This window comes from Lepidochelys kempii, chromosome 2, assembly GCF_965140265.1.
Source record: "Lepidochelys kempii isolate rLepKem1 chromosome 2, rLepKem1.hap2, whole genome shotgun sequence".
NCBI lineage: Eukaryota > Metazoa > Chordata > Testudines > Cheloniidae > Lepidochelys > Lepidochelys kempii.
Window position 1 is genome coordinate 43,722,769 of NC_133257.1, and position 18,189 is coordinate 43,740,957.

Below are 18,189 nucleotides of genomic sequence, written 5' to 3' on the forward strand. Positions count from 1 at the left end.
ATGTTGATGTGCACTAGCTAATGAAATGAGTAAGAATGATTTTGAGTGGTGCTCAGAATTGTTTGTATGTTGGCTTTATTATTATTTGTACTGTGTTAATGCCAACAGGCTCCAATCAGGGTTTGGGAACCCCTTGTGCTAAGACACTATTTTCACATACGAGACAATAATCCTTTCCCTTGAGAGCTTTATATATGACCAGAGATAACAAGTGAATACAACAGACAGGGAGCATAAGGTGGTAGTAAGATGATTGGTGTGCTGGGACCAGTGTATTAAACTAGCTGCCTAACCCCTGCAGAAGAAGAGCTCTGTGTAAGCTTGTCTCTCTCTCCAACAGCACTTGGTCCAATAAAAGGTATTACCTCACCCACCTCTAATAGCCACTGCAAGTCAGTTGGTAGGTAAACAAAGGCTAGACTCTGAAAGAAGTGGTGACTGCTATTTGTTCTTTTTTTAAGGTACTAGGGTGCCCTCTGCTGTCCTGTCTGCTTTTCTGCATCTGTTTACTTTAGAGTATATATGGATGGATAGAATAGAACGTGCAGAAAATAGTCTGTGAAACATTTTCTTTTCAGTCTGGCAAATGCTTAATGTTGACTGTTCTAAATTTTCCTCTTTGGAAAAAATGTCTGATTGTGATGTCTCTTATGCAGGAACGTTCTAAGGAAGATGACAGCCTTGAATCCTTATTGGACAATGTAGCTGGACTTCGGCAGATGCTGGAATCAGCAGGCGATCCTTGTCCTCTGAGTGACCAAGATGTAGAACCTGTTCTTTCTGCACCAGACTCTCTCCAGAATCTGTTTAACAATAGGTAAAATATTAAATATGTTGGAGGTTGAGTGTGCTTAACTTTTAAAAATGCAACAATTTATGGATTAGTATGTTCTGTGTAGGATTTAATACAGGCCTTTGTTTTCCAGGTTTTATGCTTTATATATAGTACTGTTATTAGTATATCTTTACTGTAGGGGAACAAACGGTATTTGATAACTCCTCCAAATTGAATTTTAAATGATGCTAAGGTTAAGGATTTCTCCCACAGTAGCTCTTACAAAGGTTTTTCATGCTAATTCAATGAAGGAATCCTGTTCTTTTTTCAGGCAGCCTCGCACTTAGATGAGGTGAAATTTAAATATAACACTATTGAATGATTTCATGAGATGCAATTACTATTGAAGTGTTTTTTCAGTTCAGTTTTCTAATTACTGTATTAGCTTAATCTTGTTTATAGTACATTTGCTACTCTTGCTGAATCTTATGTTTTATAATCTGCACTTTCTTGATTGGCCACAAAATACCAAACTTAAATTTCTTTGAATGTAAATGAAACCCTTGAGAGAGCACTTCTGCAAGAGCCGTGACTCCAGGAGTCCATGATACCCCAGTACAATAACCAAATACATTTACAGCAGATATTGGCCTTTAATCAGAAATACATTTGATATTCATTGCTACAGGACAACATATGTGTTGGCAGATGTGATGGATGACCAGCTGAAATCTATGTGGTTCTCACCATTCCAGGCTGAAGAAATTGACACTGATCTGGATATGGTAAAAGGCTTAATTAAAATTGAGAAAAAAAGTCATAAGTGTATTCCTTGTTAAGCTGAGAGTGGAATTTGTTTATAAGACATATCAGTTTTCCTTATTGCTTTGTCAATATGTGTCTAAACAGCCTCTACAAAGAAGGGGGAAAGAGAGTAGGATTTTTGAAGCAGCTGAGGGTAGACAAGAAGAGGCCAGCTTCCACCTGACCAGCCTCAGGGCTTTTTAAGAACAGAGATAATTAAAAAAGGAGGGCTGCCAATGGGCATCAATGATGCCATCTAGGTGAGTGGCTCATTCTTTCTGCCCTTGCCCTACAATCTGACACTGGCTGGCGTCCCTTAAAGATTAATACTGCACACATTTAAGTGTATGCAGAAGCAGATAGAAAATCACTGAGGTCCTTGGAATAACTTCCAGAATAGTTAATGTACATACACAATAACCATAGATTTTCAGAAAGCCTTTGACCAGGTCCCTCACCAAAGGCTCTTAAGCAAAGTAAGCAGTTATGGGATAAGAGGGAAGGTCCTCTCATGGATTGGTAACTGGTTAAAAGATAGGAAACAAAGGGTAGGAATAAATGGTCAGTTTTCAGAATGGAGAGAGGTAAATAGTGGTGTCTCCTAGGGGCTGTACTGGGACCAGTCATATTCAGCACATTCATAAATGATTTGGGAAAGGGGTAAACAGTGAAGTGGCAAAATTTGCAGATGATCCAAGATAGTTTAGTCCAAAGCAGACTGCGAAGAGTTACAAAGTGATTTCAAAACTGGATGACTGGGCAACAAAATGGCAGATAAATTCAATTTTGATAAATGCAAAGTAATGCACATTGGAAAACATAATCCCAACTCTCTCTATATATTCACAATGATTCCAAGATCTCTCTCTTGAGTGGTAACAGCTAATTTAGACCCCATCATTTCATATATATATGATAGGGGTCTAAATTAGCTGTTACCACTCAAGAAAGATCTTGGAATCATTGTGAATCGTTTTCTGCAAACATCCACTCAATGTGCAGCGTCAGTCAAAAAAGCTAACAGAATGTTGGGAATCATTAAGAAAGGGATAGATAATAAAACAGAAAAATATCATATTGCCTCTATATAAATCCATGGTATGCCCACATCTTGAATACTGCATGCAGATTTGGTCACCCCATCTCACAAAAGATATATTGGAATTGGAAAAGGTTCAGAAAAGGTAAACAAAAATGATTAGGGGCATGGAACAGCTTCCATATGAGGAGAGATTAATAAATCTGGGACTTTTCAGCTTGGAAAAGAAATGACTAAGGGGGGATATGATTGAGGTCTATAAAATCATCACTGGTGTGGAGAAAGTAAATAAGGAAGGGTTATTTACTCCTTCTCATAACACACAAACTCAGGGTCACCAAATGAAATTAATAGGCAGCAGGTTTAAAACAAAAGGAAGTATTTTTTCACACAACGCACAGTCAACCTGTGGAACTCCTTGTCAGAGGATGTTGTGAAGGCCACGACTATAACAAGGTTCAAAAAAAGAACTAGATAAATTCATGGAGGATAGATCCATCAATGGCTATTAGCCAGGATGGGCAGGGATGGTGTTCCCAGTCTCTGTGTGCCAGAGGCTGGGAATGGGCGACAGGGGGATGGATCACTTGATTACCCGTTCTGTTCATTCCCTCTGGAGCACCTTGAATTGGCCACTGTCAGAAGACAGGATACTGGGCTAGGTGGATCTTTGGTCTGACCCAGTATGGCCGTTCTTATGTTCTTAAGTTCTCTTTCTATATCACTTCTTGGAGCTTTTTGGCACTCAGGTATATAAGTTAGCTAGAGAAACCAAGTTTCTTCCTCTTTTTCATCTATTCATACTGCAGTAGTATTTAGAAATCCTGATTAGGACTGTGCTAGGAGTTGTATACACATAATAAAAAAGATAGTCCTTTTCCCCAAAGAACTTGCAATCTAAAGAAATTAAAGAAAAGTTCATAGTTACAGGCTAAATTATTTGTAAAAACTTCATTTGTCTTTCTACACATGAACTCCAAATTTCGGATTTAAAAGAATCCGTGCTGGGAGAGTATCATAGGTCAGAGTTTATTCCTGGGAGTTACTGCCTTTGAAGTTAGGCGATTGTAATGGAAACAATGACCGATCCTTAGATTTCCATACTTAGAGAAAACGATCAAATATAACTCATCTCAAACTTAATTCTCATTCATCTTTTCGTAGTTTTACCTTCCTTTCTTCTTGCTAATACACAAAGATAGATATTATGTAAATAAACTTTTTCCTCAGCGGACCGTCTCTTCCTATGCCTCCCTCCTGTACAGAAGTCACACAACTGAATTTGTAAGGCTGTTCTCCAGGCAGCATATGGGCCCTGCTGGAGTGCTAATCGCAGCAGACTGTCAAAATCAAAATCTGAACCTTAGGCCCTGCCATTGCTGAGGTCCAGGGCTATACAGGTGCTGCGTCTTTTCTCTCAGGCCATATGACTTGGGTTAAAGGGGCTGACTGTGGCTTTGTACTCCTATGGGGGATTCCAGAGTAGGATGGAACCCCAGCTGAGCTCCTCCCATCCTGCTGCTGGAGCTCCTTCTGCCTCTGCTGCACTTCTCCTGTTTCAAAAATACTGACGTCTTATCCAGTGTTGTTGGTTGTGGTTATTGTGGTGTAACTGTATTCTGTTATTGCAGGTAAAGGTAGACTTAATTGAACTGTCAGAGAAAGGCTGCAGTGACTTTGACTTGCAAGCAGAACTGGAGAGATCGTTTTTGTCGGAACCTTCATCTCCTGGTAGGACAAAAACCACAAAAGGGTTCAAACTTGGCAAACACAAGCATGAGACCTTTATAACTTCAAGGTAAGATGTATTGTTGACTTTGAATCAGTATACAGTTAATGCAGTCCAGCTGAGTGGGAGATACCTTCCTGTGGATAGGTAGATACTTAAAATTGCGATTGATATTGTGTACTAAAAAAAAGCTGTTTTTTGAGCAGTGAATTCAAAGCTATCTAGTTAGGTAGTGAGATATTATGGATGATGCATATTTAAGAAATATGAAGAAGCAAAGACTTCTGCAGAGAGCATGCCTACAACATTAAGCTTCATCGTATCTTGGCAGTTATGTTACAGTTTTTAAATTATGAATTTAAACTTCTACTAAATACTAATACAGAGAATGCCCAACATTCAGATGGAATAAATTCTTAGGTCAGTAAATAATCCTGTTAATTTTGTTTTGCTGTACAGTGGAAAATCTGAGTACATAGAACCTGCAAAGAGAGCACATGTTGTGCCACCTCCCAGAGGAAGAGGCCGGGGAGGATTTGGACAAGGTATTCGACCACATGATATCTTTCGTCAAAGGAAACAGAATACAAGCAGACCACCTTCTATGCATGTGGACGATTTTGTTGCTGCAGAGAGCAAAGAAGTGGTCCCTCCAGATGGGATACCACCACCTAAAAGGCCACCAAAAGTATCCCAGAAGATATCTTCACGTGGTGGGTTCTCAGGGAATCGTGGAGGACGAGGAGCTTTTCACAGTCAGAACAGATTCTTTACACCACCTGCTTCAAAAGGTATGTTGCTGCTTGTCTGAGGATTTGGAGTAAACAGATTACTGTCTAGGATGAAAAATGCTTCTCTAGGCTATGCTGGAGTTAAACCAAAGCTATGTTTAACTGTTCTCTGTTACGGTCTGAGTGATATTTTTGCAAAAGAATTTAGCTAAATCTTCACTCTTTGGTCTCACGCTGTTGTGTGCAACGGCTACAGGAGTGCTTGTAGCTGTAACAGAAAAAAAATTAACTGCTTTGTTACGAAATGATATGGGCATTTGTCAAATTAAGCATAACAGTACTATCAACTTTAAATGCATTTTTATTAGAAAGGCTCCCCTGTCTTGAGGAGGAGAAGAAGAATGTGCAGGGCCCCATGTTTGCAGTGATTCTCTGGCTAGAGATTCTGCTGCAGAATTTAGGCTTTCTTTAAATTAGCAGACAAATAAACCTATATTTGTGACAGTGAAGGTTGCAGCGGGATACATCCATTCCATCCAAAACCTTAAAAACATGGCAGTGAGAAGTTATGGGGATAGATGTGCATTCCTTTCCACCTTTGTATTGTCTACAGCACTGTTAATATAACACTCCAGTGCTCCATAAGGCGTTCTCTTCTACCGCCAACAGGTGCCCAAACTAGAACTGGGCAAGACTTTTTTTTTTGTGGTGAATAGCAAATTTGCCAAAAAATGCATTTTGGGGGGCACTGAAACCGTGTGCAAATTTGGTTTGAATTTGGTGAAGTTTCCACTGATTTTTTTTCCAGAAATGCCAAAACTGTTTTGAATTGATGTTTTTGAATAATTGTTTTTCAAGTTTTTCATTTGGTGTGAAAAATTCTTAAGTTTCAGTTCAAACAAACTTTTTTTTGGTTAAGCCACTGAATTAAAAAATCAGTTATTTGTTCAGCTCTAATCCAAAATCAATATGTACCCCAGCTTCTCCTCCCCTACCCCTCCACACAAAGAAAGGTCAAGTAGCCTCTGCCCTATCCAGAAGGAGGCGGAGATTCAACCACTTCCCAGATACAAAACCCTCAACAGCTTTCTGGGTGCCAAAATCTCAACCTCTACTCCCTTGCCAGCTGCCAACCCTCCAGCTTTGCCATTCCAGCTTCTGTAATGCAGCTGATATAAAAATACTGTGGCACATGGAAAAGTGAAAATGGTCTGGGCAGTGTTAAATTGATAAAGCATTCCATAATTGAGATTTGTGTGAATTTACTGTCAAAATACTGTACTGGTCATATTGTTCATTATATGTGAATCAGTAAGTTAAAAACCAGGTAAGTTTCAGTGTGCTGCAGAAGTAAGGGGCTTTGCCACAAGAGTATGCAGTGGCAGAGGATAGGTTTCAACCCTACTGCTAACTGTGAGGCATCTGACAGTAGTCTAAATTAATCTCAGCCACTCGACTCTTCCCCTTAACGTTTTTCTTGGAGTCTGAGGCCTTCCGTGCCTGAAGCCTTGTTTGGCTGTGTATTGGTGACTGTTCCAGGTATTAGAATTCAGGCAGACTGTATAATATGTGGCCTCTGGAATGAGTTTCATGATGTGACTGCATCAAACCAGTAAGGTTTCTCATCCGTACAGAGCTCATTTGGAGCTTGGTATATTGAGGAAGTTCCCCGCATCTCCAAAGCATAACGGTGTGCATCCTGTTCCTTTAGGCTTGACAGTCTCAGCACTGTGTCGACCCTGGTGCATATGATGTAGGCTCAAGCCATCTCTAGGTTAATATATCAGTCTCCCCATAGATAGTGCTGGATAGGCATATAGGGACTCTGAGCTCCTTGTGTCATCTAAAACATTGGGGTTGTGTGTCAATGCATTCTTGTTGTCCTATTACAGTATAATTATTCCTACTAGACTGGTCATGTACTGCAGCATACTACTAGTTAAACATTGCAGAAATTAAAATGCAGAAAACTTTGTGTTATTCAGCACCTGTTTTGTGTTTAGGAAATTACAATCGTCGTGAAGGAGCCCGGGGTTCAAGCTGGAGTGCACAAAATACCCCACGAGGAACTTACAATGAAAGCAGAGGAGGTCAAAGCAATTTTAATAGGGGTCCCCTGCCACCATTGAGGCCATTAAGTTCTGCAGGTACGTGGTATTCTTTTTACAGTACACGGAAGTGGGCGTCAAATTGTACAAAGCTCCCAGAGTTGCATTTTCTTTTTACAAATGAAGCTTATTGCTGGCACCTTGAAATACAGTAAAAGCTTTAAATATATATTAACTATGGTTCGTTAATGGTAAATCCAAAATCCACTTTAATATAAACTTTTGTTAAAATGTAATCCATTATAAATTTACAAAACTCGCTGATTTGAGTGCTTGAATTTACAATCTTAATTTTGCATTAATACTAACTTTTTTGCAATGTAATTGTTTTAACAACCCTGGTAATTGCATCTCTCGTTAAAACAAAACAATGTTTGCCTAATGAAAAAGTGATAAAAGATTAGAAAATAAATTAAAGGTCCTTTAATGTGTATCCTTACGTTTGTTCAGCCCCTAGCTCAGCAGGGCCTAATCCCTGGGCATTACCACTGTTAAAATATATATATATATATATATTTTTTTTTGCTTTAAGGCTATCGACCCAGTCCTCGTGATCGTGCTTCCAGAGGCCGGGGTGGAATTGGACCGTCTTGGGCGAGTGCTAATAGCGGTGGTAGCGGTGGCTCAAGAGGAAAGTTTGTTAGTGGAGGCAGTGGAAGAGGTCGTCACGTACGTTCCTTCACACGATAAAAATGAGACCTTATAGAACGGCCCAGCAGGGTGAACTTCTTATGATGATGATGACAACAAAAAGAGGCACTAAAGGACCAATTTAGACTTACTGGTGTCTGGAGACAGCGAGAGAATATTTTTGTCTGAAGAAAGCCGTTTTTGTTTGAAACAAGACTTGAAATTTCAATAAAATTCAAGACTTTTTGTGTACAATTGTATATCTTTTGTTCCCTTGAAAGAACATTTTAACTTTTTTTGTGGACTTCTGTAGACAATACTGAATAAGGAACCCATGTGAATTAAGACTTCAAGGATTTCTCTTCTAAAATATTAATTGTGCCAAAAGCAAGGTACAGGTGTGCTGATTTTGCAGTAGTATAGAAGGCAGCATGAGATTTTCCTCCCGGGTTTAGAACCATTAGCTCAGTTTCCTTTTGGTCTGTTAGTTATTATAAAATGATTGAGGTACATCTTTCCAATGGTCCTAGTAAATGAGAAAAAGACTGACTGAGACTTAATATGTGAAAGAACACAAAACTTACGAATTTAATTTAGAAGTTATGGATAAACACTGATACCACCATTACATACATTAAACTCAAACCTGTACCACTGAAATTGGCAGGAAAACTTCCACTGACTTTAGTAATAGTAAATTTAAGGCCCCGAGCGTAACTTTTAGAGATGTTATCACTCTAAGCCTGTATGTTAAGAGCTGGTGCCTATGCAGTGTTGTTGTAGCTGTGTTGGTCCCGGAATATTAGAGACACAAGATGGGTGAGGTAATATTTTTTAACTGGACCAACTTCTGTTGGTGAGAGGGAGAAGCTTTTGAGCTCACACAGAGCTCTTCCTCAGGTCTGGGAAAGGTACTCGGTGTCACAGCTAAATATAAAGTGGAACAGATAGTTTTAGCATAAGTAGATACATGTTCGAAGAGACCATTTCAGGGGGAGTAGCCCATTAACACCCCTTCTCCCCCCCAATCATGAGGACAAAAACCAGAGGTAGTGGGCTACAGATTGTTGTAATAAGCCATAAATCCAGTGTGTTTATTAAGATCATGATTTTTAGTGTCTAGCAAAGTTATGAATTTATTCTCCAAGGGTAGTCTTTTGAAAGTGTTGTGCAGGTTTCCTTTTGAAGATGAGGACAGAGGTCAGAAAGAGTGACTGCTTTGTGAAAAGTGTTCACCCACAGGTGATGTGGTGTTTTTGTCTTTTTATCATTTTCACTTGAGAGTGTAATGATTGTCTGGTTTCACCCACATAGTTGTTGTTGGGGCATTTAGTGCACTGGATGTGGTAGACCACATTTTGTGATAGGCATGTGTGTAACCATGGATCTTGAAAGGTGTGTTTGGGGGGGAGAGGGTGTTGATCATTGTACCAGTGTAGATATGTCTGCAGGTTTTGCATCGGTTGTTCTGGCACGCTCTGGTGCCACTTTGAGTTGGTGTCCTGGTCTGTGGTGAGGACGAGTTCAGTGTAGCTTGAAAGTTGGTCCAATAAAAGATATCATCTCACCTACCATGTCGCTCTAATGTGTACTAGAAGGAGATCATAGGGTGAGGTACCTTCAGTATAAACAGAAGCTGGGTGGAGTTAAATTATTCTTCGTAGCCTGCTGACTTGTGTAGTTGCGGGGAGAGCGTTTAAAAGCAGACTTTCATAAAACTAAACAATTCCCTAAGGAAGCAAGAGATACAAAACTTTTCCCTTTAATGGACACTTTGGCTTTTTGCTTGCGTAATTGTTTGAGATGTCTGAGGTTGAGATATATAATGCAAGAGGAAAAGCTTTGAAAATTAAGAGCATACAAAGAATCTGTACAAATAGTCACCTTCACATTTCTTTTCAAGCTAAAAAACTCAAAATCAAATATATTTTGAACTCAAATGTTTACTTTTTCTGTTCATCTCTGTGGAATTTGTCTAACATAATTACTAGGAAGATAAGAAGTTAATAGCTGCAGCCCTCATTATAAAGGCCCTGTATACGTTAACCCATGGTAGACAACTGTTTGAATTTAGACTTTAATTCTCATTTACACATAGGTCCCTTTGCACTACCAGAGTGGTGTAAATAAGCGTTCATCTTAATGAGGATCAAGCCCAGTTAGTTTATACAGTTCCAGCTAAAACTGATCTTAATGTGCTTTGGTCAACCAGCAAGCATGCTGCCATTAAGCATTAAAAACTCACCACCTTCCACTCCAAGTGCAAAGCATATTTCTTTGACCTTACTTTCTCTTAACAAATACACAGCACTCTGCGTGTGTGTATTTATTTATTTTATATATATAACTACCAAAATGACAATCCACTGCCCACGCTTCTCCTCCTGGGGAGATGGAGAGAAACACATGAGAACTGTTAGTCACCTTGCTTAATTCACTAGTGAGAGGGGCTCAGATACTACAGTGATGAGAACCTATATAGAATAGAAAAGCATATTTTAATGTGTACTGTAGACTAAGTAAGAACATGTTTTAAAACATTGTTTAGTCCTATTGGCTAAGTTGCATTCAACAGTTTTCTCTGAAACCACAGAGAAAGCAAGTGTAGGAAGGGGCCTTGTATGTGGAGACACGGAGCATCATAGCTCCACAAGTTTCTATCAAGACTATTAGTTTGCACAAAGAAAGTTAATTGACAGGACCTATAGGATAGTTTAAAGTAAACTTGTTCTAATTAACTGGGCATGGCAAAAGGGAATAATTTTGTTTCACACAGCTGTATATTTTAGTACTGTATAAAGTAACAGACTTCAGAAAAATGATTGAACAGTAGAATCTGAATTGTGAAAAAAGCATCAGATACTCAAGTCGATCAAGGAAGATGGAATTTTACTAATGCAATTGTAATGACTAAAACGGGTGATGTTCTAGCAAACATAGGTATTAATGCTATTTTTTTAAATTGAGGAGCATTGCATAAATATTTTGTAAAGCAGACTGAGGCTCCTTTAAACCATGGGTTTGAGGTTTTTTATTTTTTTTAGAAACTTTACAACTTACAAAACTGCAGCAGGGACGTGAGTGATTTGTTTTCAGTCAGGGGATTTGGAATGAAAAGGTAAGAAAAAGCTTCAAGTATGGAACAAACTGTAAATATTCAATTGGTTCTTAAAGTTTGAAATACAGCATGTCATGCTTGTCACTTTCAAACTAAAAAATAAAAGGCTGGTAAAATTGATCAAGGTGAACAAAATCTCAGTAAATCATTAGTCAGACTTGAAAACTGCGCAGTATGTCTACAGTTTCTTTAAACATAGTTCTAGGACTTGTAGTTGCATAGGATTTATTTAATATTTGTGGGAATTCTTTCTCAAGGTTAAATTAACTTGAAATAATGCTGTAAATGCTATGTTTAAAATTAATTTACTTGATTTGATACATTTAAATTGAATTCTTACCATGAGCAACTCAGGTTTAAAACATTAAATTCCACTTTTTAATTTAACTTGGAACTTTGTTCTCTAATTGACTAGAGCACTGGAAGTGGCTAATGCCAAAGGACCACATCAGTGTTGAATAGCAGCTTTCTTGGAAAGCAGTCCCATTAACTTCTACTAAGGAGAAAGGAGGCAATGTTACAGCAGCTAGAGTACCTAACTGTTTTTTTCCTAATGGAAATCTATTACAAAGACCACCAAAAGTTCTCTTTGAATGTTCAAAGTGTTATTTATGTTCAGAGCTGAAGTGGAAACTATTTACATCAGTCTAGGTACATTTCTGCCATATAGCTGTTAGCTAATAGTGAGTGGCTTTTACTGTGCTGTTACATCTTGTTTTAATAATTAGAACATCTTTGGCTAACAGTCTGGTTCCTTTACTCCTCTCCTCATCAGTCCTGGGTAGGCAGCCGTTTAGGGATCGACAGGACAGGTAGGTTGGGTTTGCTCTTCATGTTCACTCAATTCAGCAACAGTGCTGTTAGGCAGTTAATGACTGTGGCCTGAGTCCTGAAAATATTTGCACAGGAGACGTTCCATTGAGCTCGTGTGTGAGGGAGTAAGTGCAGAGTTGGGGACTAATATTAGTTCAGGAGTGTTGCGTTTTGGACCCTAGCTAGGTTACTTGTTCAGGGCTGTAAAACAATGTAAAGTTCCTAGGCCTCAAGCTTGGCTCCTTTGTGGGGAAAAATACACAGAAACAACAGGGCTCCAGAAAGCAAGTGAAGAGAGAGTAAAAATGTAGAGCACCAGCATTCATATTTGCAAAAGTTAAGACATATCAACCATTTTGCTCTGTACCAAAGCAGTGTCCACAATCCAATTGGAGCCTTCCAAGGTTGGGACTTTTGAATCTGACAGCATCAGAATGAGACACTTTCCCTAAAGATGATTTGGTCTTTCCTGGCTAATTTAGCATGGTTAGCATGTCCCTTTATAAAACTCCAGGTGTTCCAGCTAAGGATGAAGTGTGTATGTAATCTTCACGTTTTGCATACTTTACAAACCTCTGTTTATTCTAAAGGAGCAGTGTGCAACAGATTTTCCTCTTTCTACCAGTGGCCCTAATTAAACTGTAAACAGCCAATATCTAAGGTAGAATGTTCTCTAGCAAGCTCCGCCAGTCCTTTATGATACTAGTTAATGTCCGTTTTCACTGAAATATTGTCAAACTGAATTTTTTCCACTAGGCAGTTTCTAGCACAATGATGCACTCTACCCTCAGAGGGGGTAAATGAAATAAATGGTAGATTAAGATTGCTACCAGCCCCATAATGCCTCTCAGAAAAGCCAACTGGTAGATGGTGTTGATGCCAAAGCAAAGGAGTCTCTAGAAAGTTTCAGCAATAGAGTATACTGAGGCATCCTGTTTTCGTATAGTTTCTAACACAAAGACCTACCCGCAACAGAAGGGGCCTTTAGGCCTTACTGCAATACATTTTGTGATGAGAACCCTTTAAGCAGTGGATAGCAAGTTCTGTTTATCCTGAATCAATACCTGCTAAGCAGGTCCTAGCCCCCCTCCCTACCGCACCCTAGGCACCTGCAACTTCTGAGGCCTGTGTCATCTTCCCTTCAGCATGGTTGCCTGCCTTTGCCTACACCCCAGAGACAATGGCAGCAAGAACTCCCATCTGTGAAGAGATGCAAAGTCTTTGAGTAGAGTGCTGTTTTGATCAAATGCTAGCCCTGTCTATTAATATGTCCCAGCCATGGGTCAGACAAAGGCCTTTAACTATGACCCCTATTCCTTATGTCCCTTTTAATAAAGTACCTGTCCCCTATTATAGTACTTTAGTCCCTCATTTTCCTGCATGCTGAGTGAAGTATACAGGGAATAATGAAAGCAAGTTTATTTGCATGTATGTCTCACTATTTTATTAGGCAACGAGGATACCTGATCTTTCATAATGAAAAGAGGAGAAGCAAAATGAATAACTACTTTTATGAACACTTGAGTAGCTCAGCTTTTATACAAAGTGCAAATCAAATGGTTACAAGCTACCTGTTAGCTCTCTTTTAGACACAATGACATTTAGCCCCAAAATTCCACTTTTGAGCCTATTTCCCATTTTTTATTAAATGTAAAAATAAAATAAAAAAAAAAACAAATTTCAGTCTAGCTTGGCAATGAACTGTGTGGCTGGAAGACATTTTAACGTTCATTTGTTAATATAAAATTTGCATAGACTTATAGGTATTTAGAAAGACATCTTTCAATGTGAGAAAACGCTGCATAAGATCCCCCCACGTACCAAGGATAAACTGTATGGGTCTATCCAAAAGACGTTCATGAGAAATGCGGAATGGTGCCAGCATTTTCCTAAGTTATCCAGGACTCCTTGGCAAATCTGTAGAGAAACACTATCAAAAATGCATCTGAGGGGAAGAGTTAGCAAATTTCACAAGGATTCTTATTTTAATATATTCCAGGACCTGTTTACTATCTGAGGGTCACTTTTAAAAAAACTTCTTAAAGCACCTAAGAATGTTTAAGATGTAAAAAATACAATAACTTTGCAACTAAAATGTTTACAGTAATTGCATATGTTACCTGGCTACATAATTCACTTGTCTGCTACTAATAAGGAAAAGAAATCTGCCATGCAATTGTGATGTTAGGCTAACCATCTGATAACACACATGAACAATTATGATTGAGATGAAAATTTAACTTAATATTAGAATCAGCCTAACTAAAATAACATGGGTGCTTACAAGCAAACTGGTACATTGCAACTCAATTAAACAGCAGATATAGGGTTCTCCTGAAAGTCTTGCATTCAGAAGTCCTATTGAAACCAACAGATGCTCATTGAACACTATTCTACTCCTACATTTCAATAAAGAAAGCAAAAATATGCAGCAACAGCAATCAAGTCTGGCTCACTAGTTGTTCCACAGGAATTGTATGCTTCTATGAAAAAAACTGAGCTGGATGGGTGTATGGGAATTGATGGTGCAAGAGCCAGAGAGGGCTGTGTCTTACTTAAATTGAGTCAGCACATCTTTCAAATTATTGGACTAGCTGGATTAAGTGAAACTACAATGTACTAAATAAGATTTGAGAAAGATTAGTGATATCCTCACGTCTTAATCATTAAGTGCTAATTCTGCTTCTAAGACAGACTTACTGCACTCACTAACATTCTACTTGTTTCTTTCAGTATGTTGTTAGTATTAAGTTCAATAGGGGGAAAAAAATAACCAAAGCAGGCATGGAGACTTGCATAAACGCTCGTAACATCATGGGGTTCTCTTTCATCATACATATATTTCAGATGTCTGGCTGGTGGGTTTCACCCACATGCTCAGGGTCTAACTGGCTGCCATATTTGACCTCTCCACATTTCTAAAAAGTGTCCTTCAGTCCTCAAATGTAAGAAACCCCATGATTCAAGATCCGTGGGTCTATTAGTGCCATTGTATAGTTCCAGACTTTAGTATCAATATAGAAGTCCACCTGATCATATGTCCTTTGTATAAAATTGAGGTCTGTTGTGGGTAAAACAACATTCAAGTAGTTTTTGTCATACCTGTCAAAAGAAAATTAAAGATGTTCAACAGGTGCTTTTAATATGTTTTAAAAAGACGTATATCTTTCTACAGTCAGCAGTATTAAACCTTAGAGTCCTTGTAAAAACAGCTTATAGATTGCTCACACCAAGGAAATGTATACACAATTCACCCAGACTGTGATAACAAGCAGGACTCTGAATATGCACTAATCTTCACTATGTAATGCAAATATTATAAAAGCGTTGGAGGTGCAAGAAAGGACAGTAACCGTATTTAAGCAATCCTGGTCAATATAAATGCTTACAAATTTTCAACATGAACAGGTAATCTCCTGCAAGCTCCTTCATGATGGAAACAGATGAAGGAGAATTCACAGCTTGGCAGTGAGACTGCATTGCTAAAATTCTGCACTATCAGGGGTTTTGGTAACAGCTAGCTTGATGAAAAACTAAGAAGGGGTTGGAGATTAAAGAAAAACTGCCAAATACTTTAAAGCCCAAACTGACCTAGTTTAAAGCTGTTGTATGCTGGTGGCAACTGTCTGGAATTAAGAATATTTAAGCCACCATTCCTTTGTGAAGTACGGTGTTTTTGTAGGACACAAATACCTCCAAATTTGTTCATTTCCCCTGCTGGCTTGACTGAAGTACTTAAATACTACTCCTAGAATTAGTCCTATTCTTAGAATACATTCCAGCTGCTGTCATCATTATGCTTATACACACGTGAGAAAAAGGAGGGGTCATATACCAGCTTTAACTGTACTGAAATTGCAGCAGCAGTGAAAAAAAATTTCCATGTCACCTAGTTGACGTTCTAGTTTCCAGGTCTGTAAGGAGGTTGTTGTAAACAATCCGGGGAGGACTATAGAGTAAGAGCTCCTGGTATACGAAAATATTAGTTGAAAATGTCCTTTTAAATGCCTGTTGTAATACCCAATATACTATTAATGGACCTTTAAAAACTAATATTGGGCCTATAACTTCTCCCAAATACCTAAAAACTAATTTTACGATTTGTATAGTATGCAAAGTGGGCTAGATATAAAAACTTGTGTTTTCCCCCACTCTTTTGGACCCATTTGGAATTTAGATAGAAAAGAGGTCATTTAGAACTAATACAACATTTGCTAACTGTTCACAGGAAGCAGAATCCTGTGTGTCTGTGAACTTACTTCTGTTTAGATGACTGTAACTTCCCTGGGTTTTCGTTTCACACTCTCCAGTCGTGTTAGGGGGCGAAAGTTTGTTGATTTCTTGTTTCCTTCTGTATTATTTAATCGGCAGTCTTTCTGTAGGCCTTTCAGCAGCTCCATTAATTCACGCTTTTCGAGCTCTGCTTGCTCCAGCTCTTGACGATGCTGTCTCTCTGCAGCCATAAGGGAGCGCACCTCAGACATCACTCGTGACATCTGACTCTAAAAAGCATGTGTGAAAACAGACTAAAATAAGAGATCATATAAATACATTTCCAATAATGGTGGTATTGAAGCTGAAATGACTACTGTATACAGGAGAAGAAATAATGAAGACCAGGCACAGCTGAAAGAATCTGCAATTTTTGATAAACCACTAAACAAACTTAATTTTGCTGATAAGAGCACAGTTTTTGCTTGCTGTGGCACTCATTTCAAATATTCCAGCCTGCGAGAGCCACGAGAGACAGCGAAAATCCAACTGATCACAGATGTACCACTGGATTTCACTGGCTGCTGGTTATGTTCTGTATCTCAAAACCCAAATGAACATTATTCCAAAAACCAAAAGTGTTCAGGACAGAGCTACGTGACTTACTTGCAGATATGATCTTCAATATTTTAATTCAAATCCAATATGACGAAACCTTAAAACATACAAAGGCTCAACTGTCTTGCGTTTTGATGATTATTTTTTTCCTGTTACAATATAAAAGCTGGTTGAATGGATTAGATAATACATTCTCTCCCCACTGCTTTTTACTTTGGCCTTATCACCACTGGGTTTTGAAGCAAGTTAGAACAGAGTCTGAGCACAGCTCTAGCTAAACTGGTTTCGTATGGGGCCCTGATCCAGCAACTGGATCCATGTGGGCAGCAAACCCTTACTTGCAGTGATGTGTCTTGTATTTAAAGCGCCCAGACTTAAACAGATGCTGCATGTTACAATTTGGGGAATACCACTATGTACAGCTTAAAGAACAGGCGTACTTGTGGCACCTTAGAGACTAACAAATTTATTAGAGCATAAGCTTTCGTGGGCTACAGCCCACTTCATTGGATGCATAGAACGGAACATATAGGTACAGCTTATGAATCCTGTTTGATACTGGGGACTCGCTCTGCACATCTGTCAAACTGCAAACTCCATTTGGAATGTGCGGCTTGTTTGCCTTCTTTCTGCTGTCTTTTGTCTCCATATTGAGCTAAAACCCACAAAAGGTGACGAGAAATTCTTGCAACTTGCACAGAGCTAACAATGGAGGGTTGTTCAACTTTGACAAAGAGATGGCTGCTGCTCCAGGCAAGCCAACTCTGAACTCCAGGGGTGTGGTAACTTAGCAACAGATGTGGGGGGCTGATCACCTGACAAGGTGATGGGTGGGTCACCTGACACAGGGGACTGGAGGTTATTAGAAAGAAGGTCTGTCACCAGCCACTGGAGAGAAAGGAAGCACACTGCAGCAGGGATCAGAGACAAAGACAAACTCCATCATCCAGCCAAGAAGCCATGTGGAGTAGAGGAAGGATCCTGGACACCAGGATCTGACCTAAGCCCAAAGAATGCTCAAGAGTCTGAGGAAGGGAAACATGGATAGGTATTTTATTATTTTGTCTAGATCTGTATATTTCCGATACTATCTTAAGTGAACAGTGATTGGTTTTGGAACCTTTGCAAATTCTGCAATGTATGGGTTATTCCCCTTCCGTCTGCATTTTCTAGAGCTGTTTCAAAGTTGTCACACAGCCCATGTTAGCCACATCTCCTTCTCCAGCCTGCTGGCAGATTTTCTGCGTCTACAGCTGCAATCAAATGATGGTTCACCTTGCTCCCAACTTTTCTTGACAGCTTATTATTTTATTCCTGGACACAGGAGCAATAGAAACGTTTCCCTCAGAAGATTCTTATACTATACTCAATTTTCTTCATTGTTCAGAAGCATATGGGGACACAGAGCTGTCCTAGATCTCGAGCGACTCAATCAATGGATGAAGAAAGTGAGATTCTGGATGGAGACCCTAGCTTCAATGGTAGCATCCCTGTCCAAGGGGACTTCCTTGCTTCTGTGGATCTAGCAGATGCATATCTCTACATTCCCATATGACTACACCACCACATGCTGCTGAGATTTATGTACAACACAGCCTGCTATCAGTACCAA

General features: G+C 39.1%; 2 protein-coding genes across 7 annotated transcripts in view; one reads left to right on the plus strand and one right to left on the minus strand.

The window, feature by feature from the left end:
* The window catches only part of VIRMA (vir like m6A methyltransferase associated), a 42,407-nt gene extending 27,517 nt beyond the window's left edge, over nt 1-14,890 (plus strand). For all 3 annotated transcript variants that reach the window (XM_073330557.1, XM_073330558.1, XM_073330559.1), the window contains 6 exons: nt 657-817; nt 1,464-1,560; nt 4,250-4,416; nt 4,807-5,138; nt 7,082-7,225; nt 7,719-14,890. In XM_073330557.1, the coding sequence (XP_073186658.1) occupies nt 657-817; nt 1,464-1,560; nt 4,250-4,416; nt 4,807-5,138; nt 7,082-7,225; nt 7,719-7,876 (1,059 nt within the window). In that variant the 3' untranslated portion in view covers nt 7,877-14,890. The remainder of the gene's footprint in view (nt 1-656; nt 818-1,463; nt 1,561-4,249; nt 4,417-4,806; nt 5,139-7,081; nt 7,226-7,718) is intronic.
* LOC140906506 (RING finger protein 151-like) overlaps nt 7,165-18,189 on the minus strand; it is a 33,689-nt gene continuing 22,664 nt past the window's right edge. For 3 of the 4 annotated variants that reach the window (XM_073330565.1, XM_073330568.1, XM_073330566.1), the window contains 3 exons: nt 16,007-16,249; nt 12,857-14,849; nt 7,165-8,342 (listed from right to left, as the gene is read on the minus strand). In XM_073330565.1, the coding sequence (XP_073186666.1) occupies nt 16,013-16,249 (237 nt within the window). In that variant the 3' untranslated portion in view covers nt 7,165-8,342; nt 12,857-14,849; nt 16,007-16,012. The remainder of the gene's footprint in view (nt 8,343-12,856; nt 14,850-16,006; nt 16,250-18,189) is intronic. The other variant, XM_073330567.1, reaches the window with a different exon arrangement.